This window comes from Ipomoea triloba, chromosome 8 (assembly GCF_003576645.1).
Source record: "Ipomoea triloba cultivar NCNSP0323 chromosome 8, ASM357664v1".
Lineage (NCBI taxonomy): Eukaryota > Viridiplantae > Streptophyta > Magnoliopsida > Solanales > Convolvulaceae > Ipomoea > Ipomoea triloba.
This window is the reverse complement of record NC_044923.1, coordinates 129,759-155,052: the sequence shown is the minus strand read 5'-3', so window position 1 is coordinate 155,052 and position 25,294 is coordinate 129,759. Positions and strand designations below refer to the sequence as shown.

General features: G+C 39.0%; 4 protein-coding genes across 4 annotated transcripts; all 4 read right to left on the bottom strand.

Annotated features, from left to right (window-relative positions):
* Positions 1-8: 8 nt before the first annotated feature.
* Positions 9-7,558, bottom strand: LOC116027692 (mitogen-activated protein kinase kinase kinase YODA-like). The gene is made up of 13 exons (XM_031269412.1): positions 7,368-7,558; positions 6,164-6,269; positions 5,475-6,060; positions 4,637-5,374; positions 4,258-4,345; positions 3,979-4,041; positions 3,336-3,496; positions 3,152-3,227; positions 2,587-2,646; positions 2,396-2,503; positions 2,006-2,233; positions 1,379-1,470; positions 9-1,252 (listed from the first exon to the last, which is right to left on the bottom strand). Exons 3-13 carry the CDS (start codon positions 6,044-6,046, stop codon positions 760-762), a joined length of 2,679 nt encoding a protein of 892 aa, XP_031125272.1. The 5' UTR covers positions 6,047-6,060; positions 6,164-6,269; positions 7,368-7,558; the 3' UTR covers positions 9-759.
* A 1,275-nt stretch (positions 7,559-8,833) lies between these two features.
* LOC116027372 (BTB/POZ domain-containing protein At5g41330-like) lies at positions 8,834-10,745 on the bottom strand. Its single transcript, XM_031268955.1, has one exon. The coding sequence runs from the start codon at positions 10,408-10,410 to the stop codon at positions 9,007-9,009; it is 1,404 nt and encodes a 467-aa protein (XP_031124815.1). The 5' UTR covers positions 10,411-10,745; the 3' UTR covers positions 8,834-9,006.
* Positions 10,746-11,210: 465 nt separating this feature from the next.
* Positions 11,211-15,358, bottom strand: LOC116027371 ((6-4)DNA photolyase). The gene is made up of 14 exons (XM_031268954.1): positions 14,846-15,358; positions 14,608-14,679; positions 14,404-14,484; positions 14,113-14,292; positions 13,967-14,038; positions 13,471-13,557; positions 13,293-13,391; positions 13,137-13,220; positions 12,774-12,860; positions 12,600-12,671; positions 12,409-12,522; positions 12,146-12,233; positions 11,974-12,069; positions 11,211-11,722 (listed from the first exon to the last, which is right to left on the bottom strand). Exons 1-14 carry the CDS (start codon positions 15,290-15,292, stop codon positions 11,538-11,540), a joined length of 1,764 nt encoding a protein of 587 aa, XP_031124814.1. The 5' UTR covers positions 15,293-15,358; the 3' UTR covers positions 11,211-11,537.
* A 6,317-nt stretch (positions 15,359-21,675) lies between these two features.
* On the bottom strand, positions 21,676-23,238 carry LOC116028104. Its single transcript, XM_031269903.1, has 3 exons — positions 23,146-23,238; positions 22,374-22,886; positions 21,676-22,225 (listed from the first exon to the last, which is right to left on the bottom strand). The coding sequence occupies exons 1-3, from the start codon at positions 23,234-23,236 to the stop codon at positions 21,690-21,692; spliced, it is 1,140 nt and encodes a 379-aa protein (XP_031125763.1). The 5' UTR covers positions 23,237-23,238; the 3' UTR covers positions 21,676-21,689.
* Positions 23,239-25,294: the final 2,056 nt, after the last annotated feature.

The window sequence follows — 25,294 nt, the reverse complement described above, 5'->3', positions numbered from 1 at the left end:
AGGAGATATTTCCGGCAGAGTAGTGAATTTTATATTTCTTGTAGCCATAATGATGTAGGACTAGGAGGAAGTTAGTTTTACTGGCAACATTGCGCTTTTGCTACTCCCTTTCAATTGCATATTCCTACAAACTTGCACCAAGTATCCAACCTGTACAGCTAGTAAGTATTATAGGGCTTCTCCCATCATTCCACATACACACCCCACCTAGAAAGAATATATATATAGAAGCTGTAATGACTGAACCTAGCTAAATGCTTAGCTTACACATCCTGAGCCTGAGGTAATTAATTCTCTTCTCAACAATAATGGAACCCTCCTAAAATTTACACTAACTAGCCAGCCAGCCAGCCAGCCAGCCCCCAACATATGTAAATGAATACTGCTGAACTAGACCTTCCTTCCTTCCTTGGGCCATCTTTCCATCCCATTAAAGCAGGCAGGCGTGCCAAAGAATTGTACCACAGATGGTTTCTTTCAAGTATGGATATCAAAGTAGTAACTAAAAATTGAGGCATTTTGTTTGTAGGCAACCCCAGCCCGTGTAGGAACTGAAAGTTGAAAACTTTGCAATGGAGGCTGCTGGTTGGTATTGACCCTTGGATTTTTTCATTCCCCTCCCTCCAAAGGAAGTTCAGATGTTGTATCATTTCTAGGGAATGCTAATACACCCACCCTATTACTTCTACTCCTTTCCTGTTAGCAGCGATTGTACAACGTCACAAGTAATCCGTTGAAGAAGATTGCATGCATATCAAGTTATACCCTGTTGTTGTGACCAAGAACTGGAGAGCATGAATTTGGGTCTAATAATGGGCTCAATTTCACATGACCTCTCAGCAGCTGTTGAGCCACCCTATCAGCTAATAGTGATTGTCCATCATATGGGCCCCCTTGGGCAGGGTGTCCAAAATGATCTCCACGCAAACCATTTTCAGATGCTGCAAGTGTTTCTCCAAACAAATGAGTTTGAGGAATCCCTCGAAATATGTCGGGTTTAAGATCTTGACAAGCATTTCCATTGGGGTAAAAGCCGCTTTGGGACCTTGGATTTGTTGGTGACTTGGGAGTAAACATTGGAATGGCACCACTGCCACTTGTCAGAGGGGTGGATGTGCCAGATGTGGCCCGGGGGCTTGAAATGGGAGAAGGGGACAGTATTGCGCTCATATGTTGAGGTGATCTTGAATGCAAATGCGGGCTCCCAACTGGAGAAACTGGGCATGATATATTCCTTTGCATAAGAGGGTCACTGAAAAACAAATTTGAATAAGATAGAAAGTGCATTCTAGGCCATACTTCAAGAATGAAAACTCCAAAGTATTATTTTATTATCCTTGTAGACTGCAAACATAGAGAGAGAGAGAGAGAGAGAGACCTTATTCCAGCAACAGATTTTAGATTTCTAGATTGAAGACCAGCTGCTCCTTCTGTCTCCAAGCACGGAGGACTTCTAGAATGCCCAATACCCTAGAAAAGGAATGTGCTTCACCAAATTAATCAAAAAGATAATCTCAAATCCCCCAGACAATTAGGAGTAAGTATCATATTTCAACTGTGAGAAGAAGGAATATATCAAGGAGCAATAAATTTAGGATATTGCCACAATAACATGAAATCAGTATGCCAATAAGCAAATTGGAAAAATGAAAGTTCACTAAAGACAACGATTCATATTTAAGACTTGCTTGAGTGGAAAAGCACTTGTTTAAACAAGAAAAGGGTATAGTACCAACAAATTCCATATTGTATAAAGAGATATTTAAGTGTTCCTTAGAGTAAATAGTCAATTGCCAATTACATGAAACTTTCATTAGTTATTTATCCAGGCTTAAAAGAAATTTACTTGCCATCTTTATTTTTAATTATTATGTACATGCTCATATGTGTAACGCAAATTCCAAATACAGGTAAATATAACAGAGTAAAGGATATGTGACATAATAGTTGCACAAGAAAGGTAACATTGCCAGAGAATGAAAAGCACGGAAGTAATTGATCTCACAGGCTGCAAAACTGGAGAAACTGATTCCCCAGCTCCAGGACTTAGAATGGCTCTTTCTATTGGAGCAACATTTCTGACAAAAGGGTGGTCCAAGAGCTGAGCAGCTGTGGGACGGTGATGTGGGTTTCGTTGCAAACATTGCCTCACAAAATTCTTGCCCTCATCTGAGAGATGGTCAGGGATTGCAGGAAGTTCTTTGCTGTTTCCAATCTTAAACATAGCAGCAACCTATTGAAAAATAAAATGAAAGGGAGGAATAAAACCTAAGCAACAAAAAATCATATAGCAGGTAAATCCACATGCACTCTACAGTAAATCAATTACAACACAATTTTTTGTTCTTATAAAAAATAAAATAAAAAGAGAAGTAACATAATCTTTGGTCCTAACCCCTTCATATTGACTCCAGGGTGGTTTTGTGGTAGCCATTTCCAACACTGTACATCCAAGGCTCCATATGTCAACCGCACGATTGCAACCATTAGCATTTTTTATAACCTGCAAAGTAACCACATAAAACAAATTGTAGCAGCATAGCTTAGTATCATTAAGGCCAGAGCACAATTTAGAATAATGCTAACCTCTGGTGCCATCCAATAAGGACTTCCCTTGAATGACAATGGGCATGACTGCCCAGTTATCTGCAAAATTTAACAAATGAAACAGGTATTAAAAAATACAAATTCAAGAGTTATAGCATACTTAAGGAAGTACTACACACTGATTACCATTTTATTAACCATATTTTTTTTTTCCATTTTGTATGCAAATAGAAACTTCATAGGCCTAAGTTTTACTACTTCCTTTGTGTTCTCTTTCATTTTATTTTCATTGTTAAATTTTCCAAGGCATGTATATGGATGGCTACATCCAAACACAGGATTGTTGCCATAGCACAAACTATGGGTAAATGAATGCTCTGCAAATTATAACTCACAGCATTATGCAGAAGAGTGAGGTTAAGAGGTTATTAGTTATAACCTACCATGACCTGATAGATTTGGCATTTTATATACCTAAAATTCTTGATAATGCGATCATAAGGCACCTAAACCCATATCCTCTGGTGTTCATCCTTTTTCAATCTCAATCATGTATAACATTGTGTTTGAATTCTAGTGGTATAGTTGCTAAGAAAAGTCTTACATGTTTTGCCATCCCAAAATCTGCCAGTTTTACGCGGCCATTAGGATCAACCAATATGTTTGCCCCTTTAATATCTCTAAACAAAATAAAATTACACATTAGCTAAGCTCAATAAATAGAAATAAGAAGTGAATACAAAAGTATTCACAGAATTCAAGGCACAATCCTTCAGAAATAAACCTACCTATGCACTGTACTTTTACCATGCAAATAAGCAAGCCCGGATAGAATCTGCTGAGTGTAACTCCGAATAGCTACTTCACCCAAATGGCCATATTCTTGAAGAATTTTATAGATAGAACCACCAGATACATACTCAAGGTATATATAGAGTTTGTCATCAACCTGTAAAAGAAAGTGAATCACAAAGAGAAGTTGACAATAATCTAATAATGCCCCTTTTTATCTTGATATTAATTATTTGTATGTGCCATGCATTCAAGTTTCACAAACGCATCTGATTCAATTCCCCTTAATTTCAGGTCAGATTAATTTCAGGACAGGTTTTGACTTCAATACATCAACTTGAATTTTGTGTTGCCTGAACATGTCCATTTGACCCCTAGTAGTTGACAGCAGGAGGTGAGTAGTAGCAGTCAGTGTCAGTGTGAAAGATGGAGATGGTGGATGACAGTAGCAATGGTCATAGTAAGTGGAGGGTGACACTGTTTTCCCATTCAAAAAAGAGTTGTTTCAGTTTCTGGAAACTAGAGAATTTTTCATTGCTGAACAGGCCTTCAATTTTTACGAATGCCATAACTTCTGAATGGAATTCTAAAAGATCAACCATGAAAATAAGACCTGAAAATGGAGTACAAGAATCTTACCATTTCAGATCCATAATACCGCACAATATTTGGATGCCGCAAGCGACTTAGTACAGCAATTTCCTGCCAAGAGTAATGGAGTTAATTCTTGTAAAGGTAAATTGTGAACTCAATTATCAGAGTATCACTACTTTCCCCTTTTTCCTTTTGACCCTCATTATCATTGTTCTACTTAAGAAAAGTATATACACAATGGGTTTTCTCTTATGAAATTGTTTATAAAGCATAAGTTTCCTCCAAAAATTAATCTGCAATTGTAGGTTGTTCGTTATAACTCACTTGTCCAAGCTGCTGAGCACTTTCTCTTGACTTAGCATCATCTGAAAATAATGTTACCTCTTTCATCGCACACATCTCACCACTTTCACTGTAACAACCATCAATTTAAAAATTCAGATAAACAACAACTATACAAAACAAACAACATTACATCAACAGAATTGCATCTGTCCTCTTTCCAAGGATGGAGGAAAATATGCAGATCCGACATTTTCTAGATTAAGGAAAATAAGGTATCATTGCTGATTTCAAGTAAACACTCCATGTGTCTTAATTGAAAAAATAGTAAGCTTATTTGAAAAACTAAACTTTCAAAGTAAAAAATGGAAACATTAACTCAATAAATTATAATGAGCAATCATGAATTCTGTCACTTTACCTGTTAAAACCAAGATACACATGTCCAAATGTTCCTCTGCCAAGCAGGCGTCCCTTCTTCCAGCGTGAACCAGGGCTTGGAGGGTTTTCTGTCCTACCTGGACTTCGTGGAATGACAGGAGATGCTCCTGCCGAATATGATGGAGAAAAATGAGGACTAGAAACTGTTATTGGAGGTGGAGGAAGAGGCAGCAGATGACTTGGCTGCTTTCCATCATCAATCCATGTTGTGGAAGACTCTCCAGATGCCTCTCCAGCTCGAGGATGCAGAGGAGTGACTGCACCACTATGTATTCTGGAGCTAGGGCCAGGGCTCGCCATTCTGGGGCTCGGCACTGGAGAACATTCTGGACTACACCTGCTGTGTGGCCAGAAGACCTGCCCAATATCACCTCCAATAGAATTGTGCCCTGAATTCTGACCTGATCCTGGACTCGAACATTGTCCAGATCCTAGAAAAGTTATATCCCCATATGGTTTCCCAGGCCAAAAACCTGAGTTCTTGACATCATGCCCAAATACCCTCATTGGACTTCTTGAAGGACTTGACATTGAGCTATCAGGAGCACTGTAGAAAGCACCATGACGAGGAATCTGTAAATCTAGTACTTGAGATCTTAAAGGCCTCCGCCTGGAGGGTGGAGAAACGGCCTGATTGTTTGACAAAATATTAGCTGACTTTGAAGTTTCTATTGGATTTGTGTTGAATGAAATAGAGGTTTGAACCTTCTGCTTCGCACTACAGGGTTGATAATATTTTTGTCAGGATTTAATCAACAAGGCATACTCCACATTTCTTTGTAAGTGACTAACCTCTTAAAGGATGTGAATAAACATACCTGGAAGGACTATTTATGGAAGTTCTACCCCCATTTTCATAATCAGAAGCTTGAGGGCTCAAAAGATGTGAATCAGTAGGATCGTCAATATCACTGGAACTGTCACAGGAAGCAGTAGCAGTTGGCAAGTCCCTATCAATATCCATAGCATCTTGTCCATGTAGCTCAAGTCTTGGCTCAGGAAGAGGTAAGGTCAACAATGGTTTGAAGGCATACTCAGTAGCTGATTTTGCTGATACATTACTTTCAGGTTCACCATGTTGGATATTAGAGAGGTGAACCACAGGAAGTGGAAGTGGTTGAGCACAGGGCCTGACCGGCCTGTCTACAAAGCTCTGACAACGTGATACTGGTATTGACGTGGATGGGGATGGTGACCTAGAATGCACTCTTGATCGAGAGCCCTTCTCTGAAATATTGTCGCTATGACATCTTTGAGATGATCGTGACTTACCACTGGATTTTTCTGAAGAGCCAATCTTGAATTTCCTATTTATTGTATCGATGAAACTTTCCGTAGTTGTTTTCTTCTTCTCTTCTTTTGATGAAGACCATCCCCACCAGGATCGCATGGTTATGAGAAAATCTAAATGGAAACTGACAAAAGTCAATCTTTATTGTGAAATATTATGGCTTAATCTCTGCCGATAGATACAAACTTCTTGGAGCTAATATAATGAGATCAGTACCAACAAGCTTTATATAGTTTACTCATTAGAGTGGCACAAAATTATCCAGCTAAGCATGTTGGAAGCAACTGATCTGCAGTGCAAAAAGCTCTGTATACCTGCAGCCCTGCAATACATTCTCTAATTAGCCTTTATTGGTCCAAAAAATGAGTAGGTACATTCTCTAATTATCTTTCATTGGTCCAGAAATTGAACACAAATGTTTGCAAGAACCATATTGCCAGAGTCTAGAGGAACAGCCGCTGGCATCTCAAAGGTCTAGCCTCTAAGGCTCAAAGACAGATTCTCTCTTTCAACCAAACAACCCAAACTAATGGATGAGCTCAAGCATCAAAGCAAAGTACAGCACTGAACTAACATGTTCTGCAGATGAGAATCACACTCCACCACAACTACTAACTTTTCTAAATGAAGCCCAAACAGAGTTTGCAAAGTGGAAGCAAAACATAATGATTATCCATTTACATTTTAAGTGAATGAAAGACTTTGAAATTAATTAGCCTTTGATATTTTAGGTCAAAGCAAGCAACTTTAGAGCACTAAAACATTGACAAAAAGATGCAATAAATAAAAGCATATAAGATTTACTTAATTTGCAAATTTCTATTGAAGTAAATATTTTGCAACCTAATTACTAAATAATTTCTTTCTTTAATAATTACTCCTATCTTATTAGAATCGGAGTACGTACAGCACAATCATGTATAATGAAGAAAAAAGGAAGCAAGATAATAACAGCACAAACTGCCCAGGTACTCTCTGCTATGATACCCAAAAACTCAAGAATCGAAGAGTGCCTTTGTAAACAGATCTATAATATTTTTTAAAAAAAAAAAAAAAACAAAACAAAAAAACAAAAAACAAAAAAAAAATCATCCAAACGAAAGCTAAAAATGGCAAATACGCAGATATGCAAGTATATACAAGTTTTTTTTTTCCTTGCAAGTCATAAACAAAGTTAAATTTGTACTCTCTAAGACTTGTTATTGCGAAAATCACATGCTAAGCATGGTCTTATAAGTTAAGATAATTAATGATTTCAATGAACTGATGGTATGATAGAAATCAAAGAGCAGTTTGAACCATAAAGAGCAGTGATTGTAGATATAGCTATACTAAAGTGTATGTATTACAGGAATTGGTGAGTTGAAGTGAAATCTGGGGTGAATTATGGGTGAAAGGCAAAGCCCTAATAATTACTCACCAGGGATTAGCAGATAACCGGAGCTGACACAACCGAAATGAACGAATGTGCTCCACTACAGCTTCAGTTACTGAGAAGATGGAAGTTAAAATGAAGATAGAAAGGGAAGAAGAATAAGAAGGGGGTAAGCGCGTGATATTCGTTTTCTAGAGAGAGAAATTGATGAAAGCGTGCATGGGACCTCACTCAGGTTTGCTAATCACAATTCATGTACATTTTTCTAAATTTTGAATTACAATTCGCTGTCAGATGTTTTGATTGCTTAATACGAGGGGTTATAATTTTTTTTTCCATTCCTTTTCTTCAATAAAATTTGAATTTCATTTTTTTAGTAGATAGTATCAGTTTATAGCTACTTTCTCAACCTATTAAAACACAAAGAGCAGTTGCCTCCACTGAGGTTTGAAGTCACTCATATTATCCAGGTAAAAATTCGGGACACCGAGTGTCACTAGACCACAAGGTCTTTGACTAATATTTATTTTTTTGATACATTAAGTTTCCTTATTTACTAAGATTAATTTTAAACCTTATTGAAACAAGACTTTCAGAGTGATTCTTGAACCATTGAATTAAGTCTGAACCATTTATTTATTTGATCTAAGCAGAATGTTATAAAGTTTCAAACGTGTGTTTAATGATGAAAAGAACAATGATTCTCATTTAGACCAATTTACGTGTGAAAAAATGTGTGTGGTTGGTTGACTTAGCCCAAGTCGTTTACCCCAACCTCAAACCAAGATTTAAGTCCATTGAAAGCTAGCTATCTATCTGATATTGATTTTACAAAGTCAACCATACAGAAAGTCTGAAAGTAAACACTATAGAAAACGACAGAATAAACACGTATAGGTAAATGGATCAATGACTTTTTATACATAGCGCCGCCGTGTAGGTGGGGCGACAGCGGCGGCGGCTATGGATTCATTATGGCCATCCATACGACAGAAATAGGATACATGCAAATATTTTGGCTCCGTCTATTTCATAAAACTATTTTTTATTTTTTATTTTCTAAACTTTTCAATTTTTATAATATCTAAAGAATTGTAGAATGGCCCACTACGGCCCAAATAAAATCCAGCCCAATGGATCCACAAGCAAAATGACCCACACATCCTCTAAGCCCACAATTTTTGTATGTCATTTATTTTTACTACTATAGTACTATCTAGTCTAGTGAAACTAGTTTATAAATCTGGGCTCCTATGACAACCACGATCCGCCAAAGACATTGTGGTCTAGTGGCACCCGATTTACACTCTCACATAGTTACATGGTTGGGAGTGAATTCGAGTCTCAGTTGACTCTTTGCTCCAACTACAATATGCGAATAGAAACTTTGCCATTCACCTTCTCTAAGGATTCTAAGGACTTAGTATTTCAATTTGATCAACACATTTATTTCATTTCATTCTTTATATATGTGTAATAGGTACAAACCCAACATTTGTATTCATTGCATATATAACTACAAAAATTAATGTGATATTTTATTCAATGTAACATTGATTATGCAGAGTGTAGCATGTTTATGTATACAACAGACTAGCAAGTAGCAACACAAACACACAACCAAGGCAATCAAAGCAGCTGCTGCAGATGTTTAGGATCCATCCCATTAGATTATTACATTACATTACATTACAGAGTTGTGCCAAACCTCCACAAATTGTTGGTCCTTCCTAGTTACAAACATTTTGTTTCCCCCAAAGCTCAAGTGGGTTATTCTATTACTGCAACTATCATTTGCTCTCCCCATTGAGTTCTTCCTGAACACCCTATCATCTTCCAATCCATCTCTGCCATTACTAAACCCAACCAAGACTTGTGACCACAGCTCTAAGTTTCCTCCTTTACTGCAGAATACTTGATTTCCATGGCTTTCAATCTTACTCCCAACACCTTCCTTCCTACCACTACTACTATTAGTGCTCACCTTTCTTGTATCACCAAGACAAACCCACATATTCTCCCCATCACCAATCTTCCTCAGATCAGTATAGAACAGCTCCCCCGAAAGCACCCCAACTTTAAACACTGCACACAGACTATCAGAGACTGTAATATCAGAAAAGCAATCTAATTTTTCCTTCATTTCACAAACAGCAACCCCGGACCTCAAATCCCAAAATCTAATGTTCCCAGACACACCAGCAGGCCCGCTGTGCGACCCAGATGCCATCAACAAATTGAGACTGGAAATCCATCTCAACTTTGTAGCTGGAATACCTGAATCTAGCTCAGCGCCAAAGATTTCATAATGCCCAATATCAATGACAGGCTTAAAGTTGTTGTGAAGATCATATACCATAATACAATTTGAGTTTCGCCTGCTGGACTCAAAGCTAGTAAACAAATACTGGTTAGATGATCCAATTGCCTGAACTGTTGAATCCGACCTGGTGACGTTTTCCCTCCAGTTCAAAGTTTCCCTGACAGAACCTCCTTTATCAACATCAATGATCTGCAATCCCGGAAAATCCGTGGCACCTGCTGCCACAATCTTTGGAGACAAAGCCAACAAGGAATCAATGGCAGTGAATTGAGTAAGGATGGTAGATTTTCTCTGCAAAGACCAATCGAAGGAGGTGAGTTTACTAGCATGGGCAACATGAACTGACCCATGCTGGGGGGTTGTAGAGAGTGAAGCAGGTGAATCTCTACCACTCAAAGGCAAAACCATTGACTTTTCAAGATCAAAGGCAGATGGGGGGTCTGACATGGAATTGATGAGGAGCTGCTCTATGCCATAGAATTGGGACTCGAAAACCAAGTCTTGGCTGTCAAAGGCCTTGGCTTTTGATGGAAGATTTCCAGTTCTGAGGAGGGAAAGCAGGATTGAGAAAAGCTCAGGGTCCCTATCAATAAAGGGGATTGTGTGAATATCAGAAGTGGCCAATTTGGAGAAGAGGGATTGCGAACCTGCTTGGTTAAGGGTGGATTTAGTTGTCTGGAAAAGCTGACCACCCACATCTATGGTCACTATGTTAGAAGTCGTTGACTCCTGGCGATGCTTATTTGAGACAAAAGGTAGCGGCATCCTACAACCCAGATCTTTGGATCAAAATCAATAATTCATTCGATTTAGAACTCAAAGCAAGGTAGTGATTTTGAATGTTGATAACTGATGGATGATTTAGAGTTTAGAGGCGTTGGGTGAAACTGTGAAAGAAAGAAAGAAAGAAAGAAAGAAGGTGACTAACTTCCTTCTAGCCGCCAGATTGGACTGACTTCTAGAGGGTGCGAGGGAGGGTCATAGCGTAAATTTTATGGCTACTGAACTGGTTATTCCATTTTTACTCTGCATCAAGCACAAAGTAAGTTTGAGAAATCATTTATTTATGTTACAGATTGAGAAGGCACTTGTGAATATCTATCTAGACTAGATGTGCTACCACTAGCCAGTGTGATTTCAAGGAGAAGACTATTTTATCTCTCTCTCTCTGCGCATCCCTGTCTGCTGTCTACTGAAGTATGCCAAAAAAGACTATTTTATACCCATCTCTTGCTAGCATATGAGCTAGCCCTATTCGCTGATCGCTTTGCAAACGAGATACATGCATTTGAAAAAATATGAAGTAAATAAATCTTCAACATCAAGAAGAAGCAAATCAAGAGGAGAATCAAACAGTCTAGAATTTATCCCCTGAACGACCTGTAGAGCATGTGATTCAATCTGGAAATGAGTATTAGCCTGAGACTTGAGCCAACTCGATCAGGACTTCTCTAAGTCCCATGGCTTCAGCTTCAGATGGCGAGCATACTCCATGGAATGGCCAGAATGTAACAGAGGGACATGAGTTGGTTAGGTGGATCTAAATTAAAGGTCAGACAGACCTCTTTCCTGGAGTATTTGTTTCATGACATATCATTGAGTCAATCAGGAAATAATCCCCAACATCCATAATATACATATTTCTTAATGTCCAAGTGTCTAGCATTCCTAATGTTACACTGAACTGAGCATTCATTCAAAAGAACTATAAATCCCTTAAAATGTTGAGCTCTTAACTAAAATGTGCAGTTTTGTTATATGGAGGATTAAAGTCAGTCAGTCGTGCTGCGAAACTCAACAACCTAAGCTAGCATACTAAGCTCACCTCAGTTACGTTCAGCCATCCTCCTACTTAATAACAAATCAATCGAATGATGCATATTTTCTGGACCTTAACCGATCAGTGTTTGCTTTTGCCTCTTTGTTTTATACTCCATGGACTTATCTTGCTCCTCCACTCTTCTCTTTAGTTCATTTAACTCTTCGTCCCCCACCATGCCACCTAACTTCTTGTTTAACTCGTAAGCTTCACCCAGTCTCTGACGGCATTCTTTGCTAGCTGAATCATGCGAAACAACTGCCACCCAGAAGATGAAAGGATCAGCATCTTATTCACAACACATACACTTGCTCCATCATAGTGTTCTCTAACGAACAATGCAGAAAAAAAGAAGAGCAAACTATGTACAGTCCATGGCATTGCATACCAAAAAAGTGTATTACTACAGTACCCACAATCTCAGAAGCAATTGAATATGCCTCAACCAGATTCCCAGAGACCATTATAGAAACATATATGTAATACAGATGGCTGGCAAAATGACCAACCTGGCTTTGGATAATCTATTCCAATGATGCATTTTGCTTTCCGTTGTATGGATAGTGGAGCAGTCCAGGGCTCATAAATATACTCCTTGGGCATGTCTGCCATTGAAAGGAAATATTAAGGAGAAGAAATTATTTTAGCCAATAAAAGTTAATTACAACCCTTGTATAATACCTTTTAATACGGGGAGAAAATGCCTTATGTAATTCCCATCAGGATCATACTTCTTCCCAAATGTGATTGGAGAATAAATGCGGTGATACTGACAGCAAAGGAGTTGAAATTTTGGGGGATGGAAGAAAAGTGAAAACAACACTTCATTACAGATAACTTATGTAATCATATAGTTATTTACAGATCAAATGAAAGACAAATACCGCTTGACAACAAGAAAATATGATATATATATATTGATAGTTGGAAGCAGAGAATCGTACTTGGTAGAAAAATGAAGAGCAGGACAGCCACATCCAGTTCCCATTGTTGATTGCCCAATCAGAATCAATTAGTAACCTCTCAAATACATCACGTCCTTTTTCCCAATGGATGAACTGCCAGCATAGTAATAGACATAAAATAAAAAAAAAAACAAAAGTCTAAAGGAATACAGATAAAGATAAATGATTACCAGGTCTCCACGAGTCAGAAAGCATGCAACAGAATGCCTAGCCAGATGGTGCATCCAGCCCCACTTCCGAAGCTGTGGCAATAAGAATGAACCAAACAAGGTTGATGATTGTAAGTTGGGTGAAGGAGCAACTTTTGCTTGCACAATCAAAGTAATCTACCCGTAAGATCTAACCTGGACCATTATCGCATCAATCCAAGGAAATCCTGTTCTAGAATCTCTCCAAGCAGCTAGCAATTCATCACTTTCCTTCCAGGGTATCTATTATACAAAAGCAATATATATGCAAACGCACAACGTTGTTGCTTTAAAGATACAAGCCATTATAGTTTGAAAGTGAAATAAACTTGTATCAGAGAAATACATACTACTTGTAGACAACATAAATACTTAATCTTATTATTGTATGCATGACGTGCTTGAGAATTCACTATCTAGGGCTATACATTTTATCATTGGTTTGAACTCTGGATATCTCATGCTACTAAGAGTACTAGGGGATAGTAAAAGTGAGTTCCATGGTAATTTACTAATCACCTGCTTGCAGATTCTATTGCCCCTCATTCGATCAAAATTACGAGTGCCAAAAGCAACTGTGTAGAAGAAATCCCGCCACAACAACTGAAAGAAGTTGAACATGAAATCACACAAGTGTACAAGACCTACAACTACATATTAGCAATCAAAACTGACCTGTCCAAGGAGAGAAACAGGTGGAGATGTATGCTTTTTAACAGTTCTCAGAACTTCCTGAACACATTGGTAGAAATACCTGGAAGAGAGACAGCCAAACTTCCGACAAATTTGAAACAAGAATGGATTAGAATGAACTAGGAAAATGCCAAAGTTTTGCTAATTTTATATGACTCACTTTTAAGTAGGGAGATAAAACAGTTGTGGCTGGCCTTAAAAATGCAGATGGGTTGCCCTTGGGTTTCTCAAAATCTGCTACCCATTCCTGCATTAAGAACAAATACATTCCATAATTCAGCACAACTGAGCAGAAGAAAAAGTACTCATTCATTTGGATAAGGGTAGGAGATTTTCTGATTTCAGAAATGAATGAATGTTAAAATAAAAGAAAAAGATGAAAAACTTTAGTTATAAATGCAGACTTTCAGGCTAACAAGGTGTCTGGCATCATATTGCAGAATTGCTATTCTTTAGCAATAAGATTAGCCCACAGTAACGGTATTGATTGAGCAGTCCAAAGACAAACAGACAAACAGCTTACACACAGGCAGATGCTGATGCCATTTGTCAACGTCTGGAAAAAGGACATTCTAATTCAAGATGGTAACCATAATTATATGCCTTGTGTTTTAAGAAAAACCATCGGTTAATCTAACTTCAGTGTTATGGCATACCTTGTTAGCAATTGACTCTCTCAACCTCCTTAATGCTTCTGATTCACCACCTCTAAAAGGTGTCCTCTCATCCTGCCCAAGAAGCTCTGATTACTACAAATTCTGCCAATTAAAAAGAACTTGAAAAGAAACTAATAATGTCATACCTCACTGCAGTCAACATAGCCAAGTTCTTCAAGTGTTGGGACTGCTGAGACTTGAAGACTCCCCAAGTTCCCAATCGGGGGAAGCGAAGACAGCGATGTTGACAGAGGGGATGAAGCCCAAGATGGTATCCCAGCCAGTTTAAGAAATGATTGGTAAGTAAGAGGTGGTGTTCCTCCATTCTATCCAAACATTTTATGAAAAATTGATGTGAATTTACAGTCAATTAAAGTGTCAGTAACTGAAATGAAATGGGAATGTGATTGTCAATTAACTACTAAATCCTTAGCTACCTTCTGTATAATGTCTGCAGGGTTAAATAGGGTATGACTCACAGGAGTGAAAGTCTCTATTCCAGCAACAGAAGCATAGTTCTACAAAAGAAGAATAAGTTTTTTTGTCACCAAATAAGCACACTATTGTAAATCGTGTAGATGACTGATCACACTAAGAATCTCAGACAGGTGAGAAACAAGTTATTGCTAAAAAGCTCTCACCTTTACTTTATCATCTAATGCTTGGTAATAGGGTTCTGTGTCATACTCAAAGCACAGTTTGCTTATGCTCCACTACAAGTCCAAAAAATCAAACTTTCAATCTTAAATGAAATGAAATTAGTTGAAACTGTAAATTGAAAGTGATTGTCTTTTTTATTTATTACTACGTATTACGGAGCATTTAAGATCACTAACTCCAAACTCATAATTAAAGCAGTTAAAAAAAAAAAAAGTTTACCTCCTTCAAACAGCGAATTAAGACTTGGGTGGGGTCTCCCCTGAGAACTAACAGGCGCGAACCCAGCCTCTTAAGACTAGAGTCGAGATCAACAAGGGTCTCTAGCAAGAAACGGATCCTGTTCAAGCCGGCCCGAGTGGAGCCGGGCGAGAAAGCGGTCGGGTCTGGCTCCATGTAATGGGGGTCAATCACAAAGACCGGGAAGCATTTGGAGGCATTAGCTGCGTGTTGGAGAGCGGGGTTGTCGTGGATACGCAGGCCTTTCCGGAACCACATCAAGGAGCAGGAGTCCGAAGCCATGGCATGGTGCATAGAGGTGCGGAGAGAGAAATGGCGGAAACAGTTGTTTGAAGAGAGAGAGAAACGAAGTCGCATAGAAGCAGGGGAAGTTTCCCGCCTTAAATGCGTCGGTTGAAGACTTGAAGGGCGCATATATAACATTAACATGCGCAGAGCAGAGTGTTCGACGTGGCGAGTCTATCACCGCTACTGTGAGTGATGTCCCTCCGGCGTAATGGTTAGGGAAGGAGGTACGACAGGCTAAAGAGATGCCACGCCGTTAAACTTAACACGGAGTATTAATTAGGATTTTTTTTTTAAACATAACCCCATGACTTATTAAAAGTTAGTTACTTAGTTGGCCTGGAGACTAAATAACTGTCTGCCTATAGCCCTATACTTGATGCTGTTTTATTGTTAATAAGTTTGTGACTTGTGCGGTGGTATCTTTGGGATAAAGACTGGTTTCATAATTTAGAGATGTTTTTGAAATAGATTGTGACAAATAATAATTCACTTGGTAGACAAACTAACGTATGTAGCAATTAGGTTGAGGTCATCGTTATTTACTTTGATTAGAACAGTTGAGTCAGTCAAGTTAGCAACTTGTGAAGCTAGATAGGATTGAGGGCGGGAAACCCAAACCCCTTCTCTTTACCGGCCTCAACATTGGCATTTGTTGGGTAACAGTAAAGCAAAAGGCTCTTAGCCTCCACCATAATTACCTCCTAATTAAGTGGATCACCTTGTGACCACCATGAAGCTGCATGTGATGCAACATGTCCAATACCCCATTTACTTTGCTATTCTTACGCATTTTTTGTGGCTAGTAATTAGAGGAGTTGCTATGTTCATTACTATAAATAGTAACTCCTCCAGTTCAGAAAAACACACCAACAAAATATCTTCTTCTTCTTCTGCTTTGTTACTCACTCCAAGTCTGAGCATAATTCTTTGGTTCAATATTCTGTGTTTGCTTGTCGAGAGCTTACGATACCCTGGTCGTATAAAGCTTTTAAGGCAGTGTTGCACTCAACACGTCACAGAATATATTCTTATTATTTTTCCTATCTAAAATCCAGCCTATATCAAAAGGACTTTCGTCCGACATTGTTATCTTTCCAGTTTGAACGCAACATATATTTACAACAGTTAAAAGCTTTATATACGAAGATAGCAATGTCTGGATCATCCAAGAACGTCGTCGACCTCAATTCCATTGAGCCTTTAACCGGCGGTCTCAACTACAGGCGCTGGTCCGCGAAATTATTAATGCTGTTGGAAGCTCAGGATCTCGACTACGTAATTTACGTGGACCCTGCTAAATTTCAACCGGCTTCTGAAACAGGTGCGTCTAAAACAATAGAACCGGAAAAGCAGGTCGCCTCCAAGGAAACTTCAAGTGTTCCGGATTCCTCATCAACCAAAACCACTCCTGTGACCCAGGAGGCTTGCACCAAATATGAGAAAGACAACAAGAATGCACGAGCAGCTATTCTGCAGCGAATGACCAACGCCCTCTTCGACATATTTTCAAAGCATAGGTCTGCCAAAACTATTTGGGACCTACTGCAACAAAAATATGGTTCGGATGATGCTGGGAGGAGGAAGTACGCTGTCGGTCGTTGGCTAAATTTCAGACTAACTGACTCAAAATCGATAGTAGAACATGTGCATGAATACGAGAACCTGGTGGCTGACATGCTGGCTGAAGGAAGCGAGGTAAACGACACTTTCATTGCTGACTCCTTAATAGAGAAGTTACCCGAGTCCTGGTCAGACTTCAAAAATAAGATGAAACACGAGAGGAAATATCAAACTTTGTAGCACCTAGTCAACAGCTTGAACATAGAAGAGGAGAATCGGCTAATGCTCAGGTCCGAGATTATTCCCGGTAATGTAAAAGCTAACGTAGTAGAAACTAGTGTTCATTTTGACAGGACAAAATCTGGTGGAAATAATAAAAGCGGGAATAAGAATGCCAAATCCCACAACAACAATGGCCCTAAGAACGGCAAGATTCAGAAGAAAGGGAAAGGTGGCGAGTGCTTTGTTTGCGGGAAACGAGGTCATCGTGCAGCTCAATGCTACCACAGGAAAGGGGCAACCTCACAGAACCCAAGCGATGGTGGGTCTAAGCTTAAAAATCAAGCAAACCTACTGGAAAATTCGGAAGACGCTGAAGTAATTGCAGCCGTTATAACGGAGGTCAACATGGTTAGCAATCCAGATGAATGGGTAGTAGATACGGGAGCATCTCGCCACTTTTGCAACGACAAAAGCATGTTTAAGACGTTCAACCCCATCACTGAAGGAGAACAAGTATTCATGGGAAATTCTAGCGTTTCTGAGGTAAGTGGTAAAGGAAAAATAGAGCTTATGCTATATTCTGGGAAAAAGTTAATGTTGCGAGATGTGTTGTATGTCCCTTCCCTCCGTAGAAACTTAATCTCAGGAGCCTTGCTAAACAAGGCTGGAATTAAGTTAGTTTTTGAGTCTAATCGGTTGACAATGACTCTGTGTGGGCAATTTTTGGGGAAGGGATATCTGCGGGGAGGACTATTTGTGTTAGATATCTCTGTAATTAGAAATCCTCCTGCAGTTGAGGGTCCACCGTCGACCATTTATGGTTTTATCCCGAATTGGCATGGCCCGAATAATGATAATAATAATGCCTCCTCTTCTGCTTATATCATTGTTTCCTCTAATGTTTGGCATGGTAGACTAGGATATGTTGGTTTAAATTGCTTTAAAAGACTGAAAAGCATGAATCTATTACCAAACTTGTCTAGTGAATCATATGCTCAATGTGAAACATGTGCTGAAGCTAAATTTGCTAGAAAATCATTCTCCTCTGTAATCCATAATACCTCTTCTGTGCTAGAACTTATTCATTCTGATTTAGCAGATTTTAAAAGCACTGAAAGCCGAGGTGGTAAACGATATTATATTTCATTTATTGATGATTATTCTCGTTTTACAAAGTTCTATCTTCTGAGAACAAAAGACGAAGCTGAACAAAAGTTTTTGGTTTTCAAATCTGAAGTTGAAAATCAGTTAGACAAAAAGATCAAAAGGCTTCGTTCTGATAGAGGAGGAGAATATGAAGTAAAATCTCTTAAATGTTTGTGTGAGTCTTCTGGCATTATCCATGAAGTTACTGCACCTTATACTCCCCAACAGAATGGCATAGCTGAAAGGAAGAATCGCACTCTTAAAGAAATGATTAATGCAATGTTAATTAGTTCAGGTGTTCCTGACTCCCTGTGGGGGGAAGCTGTTCTAACTGCAAACCACATACTGAATAGAGTACCCCATAAAGGGTTTGGATAAACCCCATATGAGTTGTGGAAAGGGCATGCCCCTAACCTCAAATATTTCAAAGTGTGGGGGTGCTTGGCAAAGGTGGGACTCCCGTCCTTTAAAAGGCCTAACTTAGGGCCCAAAACCTTAGATGTTGTATTTGTTGGTTATGCAGAAAACTGCGCGGCCTATAGATTTATGTGTTTAGAAAATCGTTCAATCTGTGAGTCAAGAGATGCTGTCTTCTTTGAACACATCTTTCCTCTACGAAATACTCAAAATTTATATGATGATAATATTCAGAGATATGAACGTGCTCAACTTCCTATGCCTAGTATTGCAGAAGAAATTGATGAGCCTAGAAGAAGCAAAAGACCCAGAACTGAGAAAAGCTTTGGCTCTGACTTCATAACCTATCTGACTGAGATGAAAGATATAAACGAACTGTGTGACCAGTTGGTATGTCAATTGGTGTTAGAAGAAGAGCCAAAGACATTTGAAGATGCTATGCACTCAGTTGATTCCACTTTGTGGAAAGAAGCAATCCAAAGTGAGTTGGACTCTATCAAGTCCAATCATACATGGGAATTGGTAGACCTACCTAAAGGGTGCAAACCAATAGGTTGTAAGTGGATCTTCAAAAGAAAACTGAGACCAGATGGGTCCATAGAGAGATTCAAAGCCAGGCTAGTCGCCAAAGGCTATACCCAGAGATTTGGTGAAGATTACTTTTACACATATTCACCTGTAACAAAAATCTCAACCATTCGAATTTTGTTTGCTTTAGCATCCATGCACAGGTTGATAGTCCATCAAATGGATGTGAAAACGACATTCCTGAACGGTGATCTAGAAGAAGAGATCTACATGGAACAACCTCATGGATGCGTTGCTCCAGGTCAGGAAGAAAAGGTATGCAGACTAAAAAAATCTCTATATGGTCTAAAACAAGCACCAAAACAGTGGTATGAAAAGTTTCATAAAAAAATAATAGAACTGGGTTACACTACTAACCGGTCAGATGCATGCTTGTATACCAAAGAGATTGAGTCAAAAGTTGTGATTATATGCCTCTATGTAGATGACATGCTGATATTCAGTTCAAACATAGAAGCTATTAATGAGACCAAAAGGGTCCTATGTGCTAAATTTGACATGAAGGATTTGGGGGAAGCCGATGTTATACTCGGAGTAAAAGTACTCAGAACCGACAAATGTTACCTTTTGTCACAAAGCCACTATACCGAGAAACTGTTAAAGAAATTCAACAGTTTTGAGGTAACCCCGGCTAAAACCCCTTATGATCCAAGTGTCAAATTATCAAAAGTTGTGGGAGAGAGAGTGTCTCAAGAAGAATATGCAAAAATAATTGGGAGTCTAATGTTCTTGATGAACTATACTAGGCCCGATATTGCATTTGCAGTGAACAAGCTCAGTCGATAAACACACAACCCGAGTAGTTCCCACTGGAGTGCACTGAAACGAGTGCTAAGGTACCTAAGGGGTACTATAGATTGGGGACTTGACTATTCAGGATTCCCAACAGTGATGGAAGGGTTTTGTGATGCAAACTGGGTAAATGACAGTGAAGATGCCAGCTCAACAAGTGGATATGTGTTCACTATGTGTGGTGCTGCTATATCGTGGAAATCGACTAAGCAGTCGTGTATAGCTAGATCAACTATGGAAGCAGAGTTCATAGCCCTAGATCTAGCTAGCCAAGAGGCTGAGTGGCTAAGAAACTTATTGGCAGACGTGCCATTGTTGGGGTGTCCAACACCTGCTGTACCTATACATTGTGATTCCCAAACTGCCATTTGTGTTGCAAAAAATAGTGTCTATAATGGGAATAGAAGACACATAAGAGTCAGACATGAGTCTGTAAGGCAGTTATTATTAAACGGGGTTATCACAATGGAATTTGTGAGGTCTGAGAGGAATATTGTAGATCCTCTCACAAAAGGCTTAAATCGGAAAGCCATCCTTGAAACATCAAGGGAGATGGGCTTAAAACCAATGAGGTAAGAAATTCATGATGGATCCCACTTCGGTGGTCAAACGAAGTCATGGAAAGACTTACACTAAAAGTTGTGGTACCAAGTAACCATGACTTACTCTGTAGCCCTCTGTGGGTGGTCTATGTTGAGATAGACCTGACAGAGTAAAATTCTATACAGAGATAGACACAACAGGGGTTTATGAATAAGTCAAGATTTTGACTGTGCAGAACCTTCAAAATTAGAGTTGAAGTGAACACTTGAGTTCAAAATTTTACTGATCTGAGAGTTCAAGAGTCATCTCACTCTCAAGGAAGGAAATTACTCAGTGGTTTCACGTGTCAGTTCAAGCCATTGGCACTGATATTAACTGTGTGGGGGATTGCTGGGTAACAGTAAAGCAAAAGGCTCTTAGCCTCCACCATAATTACCTCCTAATTAAGTGGATCACCTTGTGACCACCATGAAGCTGCATGTGATGCAACGTGTCCAATACCCCCATTCACTTTGCTATTCTTACGCATTTTTTGTGGCTAGTAATTAGAGGAGTTGCTATGTTCATTACTATAAATAGTAACTCCTCCAGTTCAGAAAAACACACCAACAAAATATCTTCTTCTTCTTCTGCTTTGTTACTCACTCCAAGTCTGAGCATAATTCTTTGGTTCAATATTCTGTGTTTGCTTGTCGAGAGCTTACGATACCCTGGTCGTATAAAGCTTTTAAGGCAGTGTTGCACTCAACACGTCACAGAATATATTCTTATTATTTTTCCTATCTAAAATCCAGCCTATATCAAAAGGACTTTCGTCCGACATTGTTATCTTTCCAGTTTGTACGCAACATATATTTACAACAGCATTATTATGTTTTACCTTTTTAACATATCTTACATCCACCATACCTCTCTTTGATCTTACCCTACCCAACCCTGCCCTTAGCAACATCTCTTTAATTTGTTGTTCCAATTAACCTCCTGCTCCAATCCTTACCACCTTATGTTGCATTTATGTCTTTTTGATCCTTCTTAACGTACGTTTCATTTACGTATAGGTACATAACATACATTTTAACTTGTAAGACCATCAAACTCGATCTTTTCAGAGGCAGAAAGAAAGAAACCATATATATTTGCTTCTGATCTGTAACATGGAATTAATGAAGATCTTAGTAGTAATTAACAGTATACATACAGCACAGATAAACACGTACCTACTTTGACTTGGTATTCTATCACATACAGGCCGGAGGTAGGAATGCAATAATCAGTGAATTCTTGGATGGCGAACACCAACCAACCTGACATCATCAATCACAGGGCCGCACAAAGAGCCAGAATTATCACTCTTCATGTGGTAGAATGAGCTCAAGAACCTAATCCTAGTCCGAGTTGAGACAGCTGTGAAGCGGTGCTTGGCTCGTATGAAGCCGCCCTTTCCCTTGGATTGATAGGGCACTTGAAGGGTGAGCCTCCCAGCAAATGCCTCCACAGCCATTGATCCTTGGCAGGAATTATTGGCATCTCCAACTGAGAACATTAGGTCATACACTTTCCCTGGAATAGTCCTCACTATCTGTACTAGAGCACTTTCCCTTCCTGCAACAAGCTCCATGGCTCTTGTTCCTGATGGAACGAAGAAGTGATTGGAATCTATGTATTTTACAGCCTTTAGAGATTCAATAATCCATGCGGGCAGTGGAGAGTGATCATCCTCAATGTTGGAAGGAATTAGGACTCCCCAAGTTGTTTTGGGAAAGATGTATGGTCCCTCTTCAAAGTCACCATTCTTCAGCATATTGCCTGATTATTATATTGAACATACATATATACATTATACATACATATGATATTTATTATTAGTTACATATATACATTCATATATATCTTGGAGCTAGCTAGCTTAAGATACAGACAGAGAATTAGATAGATTCGATATAGATATATTTACCTCTTAGCCTTCTAGGAGGGTTTAAAAGCTTGAGAGCGACTGAATCAATGATTGGGCCGCAAGAAGGGTCCTTCTCGAGGGCGGGATTGTGGAGCACAATTTGAATTCTATTAGACTCCGCCAAGAAAGCCCAGGAGTAAGTATCAAACCCCGTACTGCTATACATGGTTTGCAATGGCAACATCCCCCAGTCATTTGGCTCAGAATTAGGGGACACTGACACATTCAGACGTTCTTCTTGGGCACAAGTCCTGACAAATGTGAAGGAGAGGGAGTAATAGCCTCCTTTGGTGACCCGAACAGTGGTTGTGATGGATGCATCTTCACCCAGCCTCACTGCATACGAGCCTTGAGGCACAACTAGCACCATGTCACCTTGCTTTTCACCTGATTTTATGTACTCCACGAAACCTGAGATCACCCATTTTGGTATTGCACCAGGATCAATCACTCTGCTGCCTTTCATCTGTGATGGTTTTGGGCCTTGCTCAAAGTCGCCATTTGGCAATAATCCTGCATATATGTATGTTTATTTTAAATTATATGGACACATACATTTTTTCTTTAATTTATTTATTTAGGGTGTGTAAAATGCCCGCAGTACATGAAATAGCAGGCACAGATAGATGAATAATGGTAATTGAATGCCCTCCCGCAAGGATATATCCTTTCGCGTATGCAGCAATGAAGTGTTGCTAGTATATTTAATTTATTCATGTATGGGCGTGCATATATATATTTATAAAATTGTTAGCATATATATATACTGTACCGTCCGTAATGACAGAGTGAGAAATATGAAAGATGCTACAAATAAGCACCGATAGCAGCAGGGTTAGCTTCTTCATCATCATCATCTTCATATATTTTCTGATCTGAGAGGGAGCTGAGGGAGGGTGGAGTTGGATGAATTTCAGAAAGCGTCAATGGAAGGAAGGAGGTTTTATCAAGTGTTGGTTGAGAAAAAGTGCCTGAATTTTGAGGAAATTACAGCAAGAACCACCCCGGCCAGGCCAGGCCATATATAGTTTAGTAGAAGCTGGGAATGAAGCTACCCATTGCATGTGCAATCGTAGCTCAACAACAGGAGGTAATTAAACTCCGTCATCCCCCAACATAACCGGATTTTTAAATAAAAATATTCTTGCATTGTATGCGCGCGATGTGCATGTAGATTAAATTATATATATTTACACATTTTAATTTTTGAAAATATTTGATTTTTTTGGTAGTTAAGAGGTGGATTGGGGACTAGGGGGAACATTTTGAAAACGAATTGAAGCAACAATAAATTAAAATGAATTGAGAGTCAAAGGGGAGCTGAGGTGTGAACTAGGGTAGGTTGAACCACGGCCATGTCCATGCATACAAGTCAGTCCATATACTCCCTCCTGCACGGGATTTTTTGACGAACGAATAAGGAATTAATTAGTAGCATCAAAGTTAGTGTCTTCACTTCTTTTTTTCTTTTAGTTTAATTAATATTTGCTCATATGGGTCGGCAATAATTGGCATATGTATGCTAGTTTAATACGATAGTCGATAGGACATGTGCAGGCTGCACAAAAGATGGTATGTATAGTATATGCATGCCTGCCTGCTTATAACTCAATGCTTGTGTTATATATGCAACAACTCATTAATTTATCCACCTATCTATATGGGTTTAATTTTACTTATTGTGTGATATATATATTCAAAAAGAAAATAAATAAATAAAATGTTACGTGGCACCCGGTTGCACCCACATACATTTTTTGATTGAATATATTAAAATGTTTCATATAAGCAAGGAGTATAAAATGGTGTAGAAAGTGTGAGTACAATATGTGTAGTAAGCACTGATGGGTAAGGAGAAATTAAATACTTGGAAGAAGAGGACGACCAGTCTGGAATGACTTAAGACAACAAGACCACACTTAATAAAGACCAACTATAAGTAGGAGTCGGTCTCGATGTGGAGTGGGTCAACCGATCGAAGGTTGATCGGCCCCCATGGGTGAATGAGTGGAAGAGATTACATGAAGAGGAGAAATGGGAGAAGGAAGAAAGAGTTGGTCCGGATGCGGAGCAGGTCGACCGAGCGGAGATCGATATGCCTTTACGAGTATGATGCCTTTGTCTTGTAACACGTTTTTCACCCCATTCCTTAACCTTTTTGATAACATAATGCTTGTAATTAAGTTGGAATCTATGACTTGTTTGTGTGAATTGTTTTTCTTTAGATAAAATGTTGAAACGAGTCATTCGGAAGTCTTTTGGAGCATAAAGGAACGATTTTAGAGGTCGAGAGGAGTGCACGCAAGAAGATCCGATGAAGAAGGCGAAAAATGGACTGAAAAGCCATCCATACGGCCTCCCATACGGCCGTATGGATGGCCTTATGGCCTCGATCAGCGAAGGAGTGAAACGCCCTACCATACGGCCTCTCATACGGCCGTATGGTAGGCCGTTTGCTCGATACTCTGCACAGTATAAAACCTGTTTTTATGCATTTTGTGAGGGGATCCCGAACCCTAGCTAGTTTAGACTCTCTCTCTAATATTTTCATTAGCCATTTTTAGCTTAGAATAGCTTAGATCGACATTGTAGAACACTTGGCAAGCATCTTTTGGTGGTTTTGGAAGGGATTCCAATAACATCTCTCCATCATTAATAGTAAAACTCTTACTTCCTCTTCTTCAAGTGTTTTTACATTTATTGCATGTTTATGTTTTCCTTGTTGAATCTTGCTATGTTTACCTTAAATATGAGTGAGTAGTCTTTCGTATGGGTTAGATTTGGCGTTTATTGCTCTTATTGATGCTAGTTAGATGATTATTGCATAAAGGGGATGAACACCCATTTAGGGTTCTTGAGTTTGAGTTGGATTTTGATCTTATCTTTCAATGATTAGTTGCGCAATGATTGTTGTTTGTCTT